General features: G+C 36.4%; 1 protein-coding gene across 3 annotated transcripts in view; it reads left to right on the top strand.

Annotated features, from left to right (window-relative positions):
• The window catches only part of DOCK1 (dedicator of cytokinesis 1), a 414,443-nt gene that overhangs the window by 297,846 nt on the left and 102,341 nt on the right, over positions 1–14,256 (top strand). For all 3 annotated transcript variants that reach the window (XM_087964320.1, XM_087964319.1, XM_087964318.1), the window contains exon 33: positions 6,507–6,655. In XM_087964320.1, coding sequence (XP_087820446.1) covers positions 6,507–6,655 — 149 coding nt within the window. The remainder of the gene's footprint in view (positions 1–6,506; positions 6,656–14,256) is intronic.

Raw genomic sequence — 14,256 nt, 5'->3', positions numbered from 1 at the left:
GGAGCCAAGGATGAAAAAAATCCCAGAAATGGATGTGGAGAAATGGAGTGGGCCAAACTCAAAACCACGAAGATTTGCCAGGTTGAACCAGACCCCCTTTGTGATTCCCATGGCCTCCCAATATTGGGACAGAATTGAGATAACATCACCTGACTGGGGGTTGGACATATATGTATAAATAGCAGCAGCAGCATACTGATGATACGTAATCCCATGTCAGTGAATGATCTCTCCCAGTGGCTTTATGTAAAAGCAAAACAGAATTGGGGAGAGAAACTCTGCAAGATGCATTAAAAATATTACTGCACAGATATTGGATTCTTATTTTTTAAAAAATAGCTAGCAGTTCAGTAGAAAGAAAATGTCAACTGCCATAGAAAATTATTTCATTGTAATGTTTAAATTAAAGTAGACATCTGGTACATATGAACACATACAATGCCTGCTGATGTGCAGAGGTATTTAATTGCAGGATTGCAATTTATGAATTTAAACTACTGTGTTTTTATTCATAAAGAAAGCCACGATGTAGTAATGATGATATAAATTGAATATCTCTGATTTTTGTCAGGATAATGGTAAATTATGAGCTGATAAAATGGCCTTTGTGTTCCTGCCTAGTATTGCAGAGAAGAGGAACTCGTCATCGCTACAATAATAAAAACCTAAATAGTCACTTCCTCCAAATAAACTTTCTACTGCCAGCTTTCCTGGAAAATTAATTCCCTCAGCATCCAGTAAACGAGTGTATTTAATTACCTTAAGATAAGTTTCTAAGCCTCGAATGAACTTGAATGAATATTCCCCCAGAAAGTCAGGCTAGCTCTATCCTTTTAACATTCACAAATCCCTTAAAACCTGCCTATGTTATCTGGCATGGGAGTCTCAAGGAACTTAGAAGATTTTGTGATGGTTTCCTTATTGTGGTTAGTATCATTGTGTCCTGTTTTGTGTTATTTTTAATAGTTATTTTTAGTGTGAATATTTTATACATTTATAATTTTCTAATCAAGCACTGTATGCTGCCCATACAAATAAGATGATAGATAGATAGATAGATAGATAGATAGATAGATAGATAGATAGATAGATAGATAGATAGATAGATAGGAATGGATGTAATAGATTAGATAGGGGAGAAAGACAGACTTAGATAAATAGATGAGATAGATGATAGGTAGGTAGGTAGATAGATGTATGTATGTATGTATGTATGTATGTATGTATGTATGTATGTATGTATGTATGTATGAGGCTATAATTTTTAACTGGGAAAAATGGTGTACCATAAGTCAAAACGTTAGGAACTTCAAATGGGCTAACTGACAGAATTCATCCAAGATCTAGGAGCAATTGCTCTTGTGGAATTGAAAATTGGCAAATGTTATAAATATTTATGATATAAACATTATCATAAAACAGTTTGTAACATAATGCAAAATGTCATAAGCATGATTTGTGCTATACAGTTCAACATGAGCTATTTTCAACATGGGCAGATAACATTTTCTGAATGTATCCCAGTGAATGCAGTATGTTAGAAGTTCTGTCACTGCTGTTGAAGACATTGAGGAATCTGGTTAGGAAATATCTCTGAAAGGATGACCTAAAGGGTGACAGGTTGTCTAGTAAATAAACAAAAGTACTTAGGGTCATTCCTGTTTAAGCCCACAGGCTTTGAAAAGCTATCTTTCATTTTGCACATCAGAGTGAAAATAACCATATCCCAGTAGACATAAAAGTCTTTAGAGTCAAGGTCATTCAGTGCCTCTTATATGGAGGATAGATTTGCTACTCTCATTACCCAAATCCCATTACTGGTCTAACTCCTTTGTAGACTCATATGTAATTATGTCTGCTAAAATCCTTCATTAAGTTAACACCTCTCTGATAATACCTAGGTCTCCATGCTGTAGCTGAAAACAACTACATGCCTACATTTAAAAAAAGAGATCTTGGCCAATCTATTTTTTAAAAATTTACTACCATATTTTTTGGTCTATAAGACACACTCCCCTCCCCCCCCCCAAAAAAAGTGGAAGGAAATGTCTGTTTGTCTTATAGAGCGAATGTTGCCAAACCCTGACTACCCACCAGCCCCCACCCTTCGGTCTATGCCTCCCAGCAATTTTCCTCCTTGCAACAAACAGCCAACTGTGTGGTCAGCTTCAGTATAACCTGATTTAGCACATTCAGTGGTAATAGGTGGCGGTGGTAGCAATCCCTGCCACCTGGAATGGCCAAAAATGGGATGCACAGAGGCCAAAAATGGGACACATGGAGGCCAAACACTGGACATGCAAAGACTGAACATGGGGTGCACAGAGGTGGCGATGGGTGGTGATGATGGATGGTGACAGCAATGATGGGTGGTGGCGATCCCTGCAGCCTGGAACAGTTGATCGTTGATCCAACCTCCAATCAGCTGCTTGTGCTAAATCAGGCTGTGCTGAAGCTGACCAGGCTGTTTGCTGTTTGCTGCAAGGAGGCAAATTGCTGGGAGGCAGAGGCAGATATTTTTTTTCTTGTTTTCCTCCCCAAAAGCTAGGTGTGTCTTATAGTCTGGAGCGTCTTATTGTTCGAAAAATATGATATTTTATCTCCCTCTATTATTTACTATTTTGACTCTTACCCAGGAAAAAAATGGTTAAATTTGAAACATTTGGACTTTGACACTGACATTCAGTTGGATTTTTGTTTACAAAATTCCTGTTTGATATGCCGTGGGTCTATTTGGAAGACAATTCTCTCATGCAAAATACTTACCAAGTATCCTTAGTTCATCTCATGGGACAGCCTTTACTTTTGCCCACCATAATACACTTTGCCTTTGTCTGTTTTAGAAGATTTCAGATTGGTCCAATCCAGAATCAATTTTGCTCATCTTCCGTGATAGAAATGAAAAGTTTCACAAAGCTTCTGGTTTGCCCCTGGTACACCACATGTTGCATTGAACCAATAAATCATTTTCTGACTCATAATCATGCATGATAAGACAAAAAGATTACATGTTTCCTCTTAGGTGATACCTGAGTAAAAAACCAAAAACTTTTGTTTTCTCCAAAAAACCCATTTTAATTATTTGTTACTTTCCTATTTTTCCCTTGACTGTATGGAATTTATTATTTTTGTCTTTTATTGCAAATAAGTTTTAATCAAAAATAATAGATGCCAAGAAAAAACAGTAAGGATCATATGTGTATATATATATATATATATTATATGATTTCTGTCACATTGGATTCCAAACTGTTCAATTTCACAAAATGAGGGATTAAGGACATATGTATTCCCAATTATTCATATATTGCAGAAATTTAACTGTCGTCAGGAAGTTGAAAGATATCAGTGAAAGAGTTTTCTCATAATGATTGAAAATTATATTTCTATCTTTGAAATCATAATATATTTAAAGAAAATATATTCAAGTGGAATCTACAACCAAATATTTGCAAAATTCTAATCATTCCATTCTCTTTCCCTTATCCCTTCTTTTCCCTGTTTACTCAATATATCTTCTCTTATGAGCATATAAAACTTGAATATTTTTTATTTGCTATTCAGAGTTTGCAGTAATGCTAAATATTGACTATACTGTTTGCCTGAGCATGTAACATCCATGTTTATAATATACATTACTTTCAGCGCTTTTCCAAGAATAAATCAGTTTGTCTGGCTTCAAGAACTGTAAAACATATAAACATTCTGCTCAAAATAAATTAAAATCCTGATCAGCATTAGACAGGATCTTCTTGGGAAACAATTTGAAACAGCCACTCCAAATAAAAGGGTAAAGACAACCAAAAATCCAGTATTGATGTTTAAAACTTGATTAGATTCTGATTAGAACTTGAAATAAGAGCAGCAAAACTTAATTAATTAATTATTTTATTTGGAAGCTGCCCAGAGTCGTCTGAAGAGATGAATATTTTAAATAAATGAATGAATATATTTTTAAAGTCACTGTATTCTAAAGAAGGGACTGATGCCTAACAGAATTGTGCAATTTAAAGAGGTATAAAAGATGTATGAGAGTCACAATACTGATGGATGGCTTTAGGCTGTATCCTCTTCTAATAGAAACTGTGGCCCACCACTGATGAAAAAAATTCATTTCCAAAACACTTTGCTCAACAACAGATAAATTTGCACAGGCGGGTTTACTAAGTTATTAATCAACATCTTACACACACGCACACACACACAGAGAGAGGAAGTAAAATGCATTTGAAAATATGTGTGTGATTATGGAACTCACTTGTGACCAAAAACATATGGTGGGCCCAAAAACGAGCAAGTTGGGACTTTGTAAAGAGACCGTGGGCCAAATTTACATTCCCAAAGGAATTTGGTTAGTAAATCAGACATGGGTTGTATCTACAGCTAAATCTCCTTCCTGCTTAGAACAATGTTTTTTCCTACAGTCTGAACATGACTGATTTTTGCCCTAATGTTTGAAGCGCAAAATATAGTGAGACTGATAAACTGATCGTGTAAATAACCTTTAGGAAGAAGGGAAGGATTTTAATGTGATCATACACATTCTAATCTTTTCCAATTACCCTTTCTGTTTTATTAGCCATGGTGTACCATTTTTGTAAATTATATTAGCAATAGTACTTATATACCACTTGATAGTGCTTTATAGCCCTCTCTAAGAGGTTTACAGAGTCAGCATATTGCCCCCAACAATCTGGGTCCTCATTTTACTGACCTTGGAAGGATGGAAGGATGGGTCAACCTTGAGCCGGTAAGACTCGAACTGCCAAACATCTGGCATTTGGCAGTTAGCAGAAGTAGCCTGCAATTCTAACTACTGTGCCACCATGACTCAGTCTTCACAGAAAGATAATCTTTCCTTCATTGATTTTTAGTTTGCTTCAATTAAATATTAAGAAAGGGTTAGGCTTAGAGCATGCCCAAAGAGACCCACAAGTTTACTTGGATCTAAACACATTTTGAAATTGAATTTAATTATTTTTTTTATTTTCTGTACATATATCCATTGCAAACATACCCTCTTATTCCTCCTTGTGATTGTGGCTTGTCTGCTTGTTTTTTCCCTTCACTTTGCCTCTTTAATGAAAATGGAGCATTTCAATTGTGGATTTTTCTTCTTAACTGAAATGAATAAGAAAGCTTCTGAAATAGTTTTAGATCAAGTGCTACAGAGTGGAAAAAAGGTAATATGAGGCTTAAATGAATCATCACAGCAACATATTTCTTTAGCAGATTTATTTCAAACTACTCAATTTTCTGTACTCTTTGAAATTCCATTATTAAACATAAATCTTTGTGAAATAAAAGTAGCTTCCTGGCATAGATAGTGGTCCTAACAAAGAATGTGGTGACCTCATAATGTGTGTTATATCTGAGTTCATAGGCAGGGTACAGGAGAATTGGTTACAACAATGAAGTTACAGAAATAAATCCTTACAATTCTTTCATATTTTAAAAAAAACACTTCCTAATTTACTTGAAGGCTCATCACTGAGGATGCTGAGATTGCTAGCTAGGATGTTCAGTAAAATAAACATGAGAATTCTTTAAAGACATTAGAAATTCAGAGGCAAAATTTTCTATATATTTGTAGAAAGTGTGCCGCATTTAAAGCATTAAAACAAAGTGCACCAATGTTAAAAGCAATCTATGTATATTAGTAGCACACTGCTGAGCCAAGAAAATTCTCTATTGTGAATTGAAATGCCAATAGCAAATAGCACTTAGATTTATATCCCGCTTCACAGTGCTTTACAGCCCTCTCTAAGCAGTTTACAGAGTCATCATATTGCCCCCAACAATCTGGGTCCTCATTTTACAGACCTTGGAAGGATGAAAGGCTGAATCAGCCGTGAGCTGGTCAAAATCAAACTCTTGGTATTGAGTAGAGTTAACCTGCAATACTGCATTCTAACCACTGTGCCACCATGAAAGATAGAAATTATCTAATACAAACACCCATACCCACAAACCACACAAATTTCACATAATACCTCTGAAACTTATTTTTAATGGAACAGAATTCCGCACTGTTACCTGTGATCAATATATTAATGTAAGAATGCATCAGAATTCAATAATGTACCCAGTTCTTACCTCCAATAGCAACACTACCCCAGCATCTATCCAGAATTAATAGATAGATCAGGTCTGAAATAATACATACAATTTTTTCTCTTTTTATGATAGATCATATATAAAAGAGGAACAAAACCTATTCTTTCAGTGTATTCTCTCATTTTGTCCTGTGATCAAGAAATGCATCTTCTAAGGAAGAAAACATTAATTTTAATTGAATTTTAATTTTTATTGCTATAAAAAAGAATGGCCTAATCCAATTGAGATTCATCCTTTTGCACAGAAGTCCTACTCCTTATAATCATGGACTGTAGTTTTCATACATAACAAATACAGTCTCTACATAGACAAGAATTGATCTATTTACTATGCTCAAAATAAGAAAGTTATTATTATTATTTTTACATTCAGTTTTTTTCTCCCAACAGGTCAGCATAAAATCAAGTTCATTCCTGAGATGGTGGGGCCCATGTTAGAAATGACTTTGATTCCAGAAACTGAGCTGAGAAAAGCTACAATTCCCATTTTCTTTGATATGATGCAGTGTGAGTTTCATTCTACCAGAAGTTTTCAGATGGTAAGAATTGTTTTGTTAACAAAATGTGGTTGCTTTAATCAAGGTGAATGTGGAAAAAAGTGTTTAATATCACTTGTTTAAAATAGGCCTGCACAACTTGTAAATCCACAGTTGTGTCTAGTAAACTCAAATTTGCTATGAATTTTTATTCCAGGTTTTTTTTTTTGTGAAGAGACAGATAATATCACTGCCTCCCTATCCATGAATGTTATGAGACTCAAGAAGGGATTGTCACTTCTAGGCAGGCCTGCTTTGACTGAGGGCTTTCAGACTCAGCTTTGTGCTTCTTCTGTTTTCCCAGCCAGGAAAACAGCACTTGGAACATCTGAAATCATGGGCTATAGTGATTCAATTTCTGTATTCGGTGTGTTTGTGTGTGCGCATATGGTATGTGTAGGAATTAATAGCCACTTCGAAGTAAGTCCCTTGAATTACTGTTTCTGAAAGGGACAGAGTGTTTAAAAAGTTAAGCGAGCACTCTGGAGGCTCTGAGGATTGGTTAGGGAAATTTGTTTGATTGGATTCAACCTTCATGCTGGAGACTTTTCCATATTTGGTGTGTCTCTACCATAATTTTGCTAAAGTGCCAATGCAAAAACTTGGATGTTATTAATTTCCTACCATCTGTTTGCTTTGAATAATCTCCCAATCTGTGTTGACATCATTTTGATGACATTGGGTATTTTAGGCAGAAGTGGAGCCTTTGGGAAATGTTGGCTTTCATATTAGTGTGAATCCTGTATTATCGCCACTTTAGGTCATTTGGAAAGTACCATGATTTTCCTACTTTAACATTTTCATTTAATTTATTTATATCTCTCCAGTCATGTATGTGGGGAGACATATCATCTGAAATGTTTATGAGCTGAATGTTTCAGACAAACAAATGAACGAGCTATCATATAGACCTAATAGAAATTTCCATTCTTAGTTTCATTTTGCGAATAGAAAAATCCTTAATTGTATAGAATAGCAACAGCACTTAGACTTGCAGTGCATTCAGAAAGTATTCAGACCCCCTTCATTTTTGTCAATTGTGTTGTGCTGTAGCCTGATTCTACAGTTGTTGAAATTCATTTTTTTCTCATTAATCTACACTCAGTACCCCGTAATGACAAAGTAAAAACAGAATTTTAGAAATGACTGTAAATTTATTAAAAAGAAAAACTGAAATCATCACATTGACATAAGTATTCAGATCCTTTGCAACAACACATGAAATTTAGCTACAGTGACTCCCATTTCTCTTGATCGTTCCTGACATGTTTCTACACCTTGGATGGAGTTGACCTGTAGTAAATTAAATTGATTTGACATGATTTGGAAAGGCACACACCTCTCTATAGCTGACAACATACTGTAACAGAACAAAAGCCATGAGGTCAAAGAAACTGCCTGCAGAGCTCAAGAGACAGGATTGTTACAAGGCATTGATCTAGGGAAGGCTACAATAAAATTTCTGTTACACTGAAAGTTCCTAAGAGCACAGTGGCCTCCATAATCCTGAAATGGAAAAAGTTTGGCTCAATCAGGACTCTTCCAAGAGCTGGTTGCCTGATCAAACTGAGCCATCGGGGGTGTGTGTGAAGGGCCTTAGTAAGAGAAGTGACCAAAAACCCAATGATCTCTCTGATTGAGCTCCAGAGACCTGGTATGGAGTTGGGAGAGTTCCAGAAGGACAACCATTACTGCAGCCACCCACAGATCTGGGCTTTATGGACGAGTGGCTAGATGGAAGCTTCTCCTCATTGCAAAACACATGAAAGCCCACTTAGAGTTTGTTCTTCACAGTCTGTGAGTTCTTCAGGTGCTGTTTTGTAAACTCCCAAGTGGGCTTTCATGTGTTTTGCACTGAGGAGAGGCTTCCATCTAACCACTTTTGCCAATCTGTTTATTAATATTATCTAATATACAATATATATTTGAACTTAAACATAGAAATAAAATGTGTCTTATTTCTAGATGCCTATAAAATAAGAGAGAAACATCACAAATAACTGTAAAATAAACAAATTGATAATACATATGATTACTAATGCAAAACTTACTGATGCAAATAAAAAACCTTCGGCTAAAGTTCTATTATACAAAGCAGGTAATTGAGTTGAAGCTGCCAGCGAACAGAGATTATTTTTATTCATTTCTTAAGGTTGACGTTAAATTATAATATCAACAAGGCAGCATTTTCTGACATAGTTGTCAGTAGGTGGTTTAACTTCTATTTTTACTAAAATGTTAAAATTAATAATTGTCACTTGTGTTGCATAAAACAGAAAGCTGAATAAATTTTAGAAGCCTTAAAAATATTATATGATACAAGCTTGGCCAGCCAATTTAGAGATAAATAATTGTAATTGAATTAAATTAAGTTCAGTGGTGGTAGTTGTCAAGCTCATAAATGGAAAGGGTACAGGACATCAAATCTGAATTTTTTTCAGTGATCCATCATAGACATTACCCCAAAGGATCAATGCTGAAATAAGTCTCAAAGTAATCTAGTATTTTGGAAGCAAAGCCATGTATGAGCTTCTTTTGAAATCTTGCCAAATTCCAGCTGCAATAAATTGTTGGCTACATAGCAGGATATAGATAAAAGAGATAAAAAAATTGAACAATTTCTCAAGGAGTTGCTACACAACATTTGGAGGCCTACGGACTACGGATCAAATACCTTCGACCAGGGGAGGTATTCAGCAATTTCTGACCAGTTCTGGAGAACCAGTAGCAGAAATTTTGAGTAGTTCAAAGAACTGGCAAATACCACCTCTGACTGGAGATTTTACAGTATCCTTCCCCTGCCATGCCCACCAAGCCACACCCACAGAACCGGTAGTAATAAAATTTGAATCCCACCACTGCTTATGACCACTTTATATATCCTAATTGCTGCCAGGATGTGTTTATTATGATAAACATACGTTTATTATGATTGTGAGCAACAAATTGTAAACTGGGATTCACAAATGACCCTCACCAGAAGGTGATTCTTGTTTGTCTTTGAGGCAGAAAAAGAGACCCTGAGGTATTTGAATGACTTAAATAATAGCAGTAGCGCTTAGACTTATATACTGCTTCACAGTGCTTTTACGGCCCTCTCTAAGCAGTTTACAGAGTCATCATATTGCCCCCAACAATATGGGTCCTCATTTTACCCAGTACCCATAATAATGATGACTTCTAGTTTCCAAGGGTGATAGGGTATTTTAGATAATAGAAAAACTACTTTGGTTTTATCAGGATTGGTGAAGAGGTCTTTGTCTCCATGAAAAAGCAAGATTTCTGAGGCTCTGTTTCTGGACCATTAAAATATAGGTGAGATGGCTGAGTCATCTGCTTACAATAAAATGGCTCTACCAATCAAAATGTAGAGGAAAATCTGATCTTGAGAGGTCTTGCACTAAACACAGTTGATGTATAAATTAAAAAAGAAGGTTCCAAAAATACAGCACTATTTCACTCCTTTCTGAACAGATAGAGAAGGGAAAACTAGAGAATACCCCATCAGACTTGAACTATATTGTTCTTATGGTGTTAAGTAATTAAATATGGCCACATCTGTCAGTGAAGAAGGCGATTTTCTCCAGGATCTGTTTCTGAGGACTGCTTCAGAAGCTGCCTTTAAATTTGTGAAGTCAACATATAATTGTTCACAGGTGGAGCAGCATACTTTATAACTAAATTCAGAAGAACAGCAAGTTGGCCTATCTTTCCTAAAGATGGCTATTCTTCTGTTAAAATTTTATCCTATGATATTCCCTTCAACCGTATTCCATAAGGCATTTGTCATACAACTTATTTATATACTCGCCAGACTAATTGAGCAGTAGCATGAGATAGAATGCTTTTGTCTCCTTTTTTTTATGCAACAGGACAGTGATAAATTTATTCCAGCCTGCTAGCATCTGGAATGAATATAAATATGCATAAATAGATTAGCCAGGATGAGTGCCCACTAGTTAATGTTTGCCTTAAACAATTCTATCAGAAGTAGGTCACCTCTACAGTTTTGCCTTGTTTTAACTGAGTAATAAGTTTAGCAGCATTAGAAAGGGTTCACAAGAAGTCCAGCTGAGAATATTCTAAGAAAAATGTCTAGTATCGGTATGGAGCTAGCATTATTGCTAAATAGAACATGACAGGGTTGATCATGCTGATCTTCCTCTGAGGAATGATACTAAATGAACCAATAATCTCTTTTGGGAAGGCAGGTAAGACAAAATACCAAAATAAAGTTTTCCAGTTATCGTTCTGATCTTCCTCTCCCTTTTTAACAGGGATTTATATACGTTTTTCTTCTATAATATATTTGGATGTAATTAAAATCAGTAGCTGTAAGAGCCTTGGGTTTTTTTTCTAACTAATTTTGCCTTTGGTACATGTACTCTTGAATAAAAACATGATGTAATACTTGGGCCTGAGGTACTGTAGATAGTAGTAGTAGCTAGAAGATAGCATTAGCTAGTAGACAGTTCATTATAGATGAAGTGTCTGAGATACTAGAGCTTCCATTCTCATGTCCTTTACCTAGTGAGAATTTACTTGATCTTGAGAGTTGTGGTGAACAGGAGAGTTCATTGTTCTTCTATTTTAGTGACTATAGCCAGATAGGTTGCTATTAATCTATAAGTAGCTAATGTTCAAAGATAGAATTGAAGAAGCCATTAAGAAATCAATAAAAATGCCTCTACATTAACCCCAAAAGGTAGGCTTCCCATCATATTTTCCTCAGCTGATCTGTTTAGGATAAAAAAGATAGTATTTGATTGCTATTTGGAAAAATGAGAATCAATTATTCCATGGTCTTTACAGTAGTGAGTGAATGGAGGTAGAAGCATCTCAATAAAGGAAATGTTATTAAAATATATAAGTAGCAATTCAACACTCGACTCAAGACTGGTGTTGAAGCCCCCAGGCCCTTAAGGTAATCACACCAGGGAACATAGAGACTGGTTTTAGATGCTTTCCTCAATGAGGTCCATACATCATTATATATATTGAATGTCTACTGACAGATTCAAAATGCGGTTGGGGGCAGGCACTATGTATTCACGTTGGAGCCAATTAAACATGGCTTATCTGAATGTATCATACTAAGGCCTTCAGTGGCACCCCTTCTTGGTACTTGTAGGTGCCCACCATGATGACAACATTAAACTTTCAAGCTTCAGTGACTCACATTTCTATTTCTCTTGAAAAAAAATATGAGCAAATGGTAGTCGACTTGACATGAATTACCATGTCTTCACCCATTTGAGCCTGGACATCCTACTGATCTAATAAAAGACTTGATTTAATATAAAGTTATTCAAAATTAAGAGATGACATTGTAAACACAATGGATGTGCCAGGGGAAGAGTTAATAACATTTCCTTCTTTATTTCAACTGAATAGTTTTTCATGTAAATGGTGTCATCCTCACTTTTCCTTTCAGAGAGGTTGCTTATAGGGAAGACAACTGAATTTGATGCCATTCAGACAATTAAGGGAGCAGCGCGAGCTTTTTCCAGTAGGTATTAGGCAGATTACCTGTAGAAATCTATAGATACCTCCTGTAAACCAGAATGAATCTTATTTCAATTTACAAGGTATTATATAGATGATAGCTAAAGTTTTAAGTTGACTAATTTTTTGAGAATTTCCTCCTGCTTCTTGGGGTTTTGAACAAATAAATGATCTTCTTGAGAGTTTTTAAAAAGGGTGACAGTTTGCTTCCTTATTTTTTCTAGGTTTCAAAGCCACTTTATTAGTCCTTAAAAATCACATTTTTTTCCTGTACATCTGGAAGGATTGGTTCTAGGCTGATTTTTCCACATTCCTTATCAGTGATCTAATATTGAAAGACAGAATATGGATACACTTGGAACAGAGTCAAAAACATCCTCTTTTTATGTAGATTTAAAGGGATAATTGAGTTGCTAAGCTTTAGCAAAATTCTATAACCATTGCTGGCTTGTCCTACATGTATTTGGTACATTTGACAGCATAATGGTTCACCCAAAGAATGCAATAGATATTCTCTTGCTTATATTATTACTCTTAATGAGGAGCAATGAACAAATAGTAAAGCACAAGAGTTGGAAGTGCTTTGAGGCTTTATTCAATAGCAACTTTGACTACTGCCTTCTAATTTATATTCAGATTTTAAAGAAAGGAATAAACCCTTTCTGCTTACTTCAAATTTAACCTTCTATTTCAAAGACCTAGCAAGATGGATCAAGGAGCTGTGGAGCTTGTCTAACATCTCTGTGATGTCAGACAGCTCTTGCAGAAACACAACTTTGTTTTCAGAGTTAATATATACTGTTTGACCATCAGGTTTTCAGAAGTGAATATTGCCCAGGGTAATTTAGAGGCTGAGTCCAATATTGACAATTCTTCATTTTGCTGTAACTGTGCCACTGTTCCACATTGCAATAAGAGAGGTAAGGCAAAAATATCATTTTGTCTGTCTAGCCCTGGCTGGTTAAACTCCTCATATTTATTACTTAATAGAAGAGACTCATTTCCGCTTATGTTTGGGGCTCCTTTTGCTGATAAAAAGCTCCTGTAGCTTGGATTATTGAAGGCTCTTTGCAGGCTTTGCTAGCTAGAACCAAACCCAAAGCAAATCTTCTTTACATCTGCAGGCAAGAGAGTGCATATCCAAAAGATATTGTTCAGCGAAACAGCTCCCTGTACAACCATGGAAACTATTAGGCAGAGAATGTAAGAGATGAAGCTAACAAAATTAAGACTCAATAAAACAAAAGAGCTTACCATAAAAACCACAGCCATTGCAAAAAAAAGCGAAAGAAACAAAGAAAACCCATCCCATCCCATCCCCAAAAGGAAGGAAAACTTACTCTCTGCACTGTATGTAGGTAGTCTTCAATTTACCACCATTGGGTCAGCAACTGTTCAAATTCATGACAGTGCTGAACAAAGGGGTCTAAGATTGGCCCCTGAAGTTACAGCCATTGCAGTGCCCCCAGTCATGGGAAGAAAATTTGGGCACTTGGCAGCCCTCCCATACTTATGACCACACGGGGCTAACTCCTCTCCCCACCAGTCTATCTTCCTTCATCTATGCCATCTTATCCTTCTGCTCTCCACAGCCCTTGCCACCCTAATTGACCTTTGCTGTCTTTGTTCTCTTACTCCTGACCAAGTATGTCCACCCTGACTTTTCACCAAGTAGCTGCTGGCCACACAAGGCTTTCTTCCATAGGTCATGCATCACAGTTACCGCATGAGACCTAGGAAAAATACCAATAGCACTTAGACTTATATACCACTTCACAGTGCTTTACACCTCTCTATAAGCAGTTGATAGAGTCAGCATATTGCCCTCAACAATCTGGGTCTTCATTTTACCCACCTTGGAAGGATGGATGGCTGACTCAACCTTGAGCCGGTGAGAATCGAACTGCTGGCAGTCAGCAGAAGTAGCCTGCAGTGTTGCATTTTAGCTACTGTGCCACCATGGCTCTATGACTCCATATGGTCACGTGTCAAATGGTCTCATGTGCCAGCAGCTAATCGCAAAAGGGCAGGGCAGGCGTGCCTTGCCAGCAGCAGGAGCAACAAGATAGTGAAGTTCGGCTGGAGTGGCAGAGGGCAGG

The sequence above is a fragment of the Notechis scutatus genome, chromosome 4, assembly GCF_049901735.1.
Source record: "Notechis scutatus isolate UNSWTSFEM ecotype Mainland chromosome 4, rNotScu1.2, whole genome shotgun sequence".
In the NCBI taxonomy this organism is placed as follows: Eukaryota; Metazoa; Chordata; class Lepidosauria; order Squamata; family Elapidae; genus Notechis; species Notechis scutatus.
This window is presented reverse-complemented; position numbering and strand designations above follow the sequence as displayed.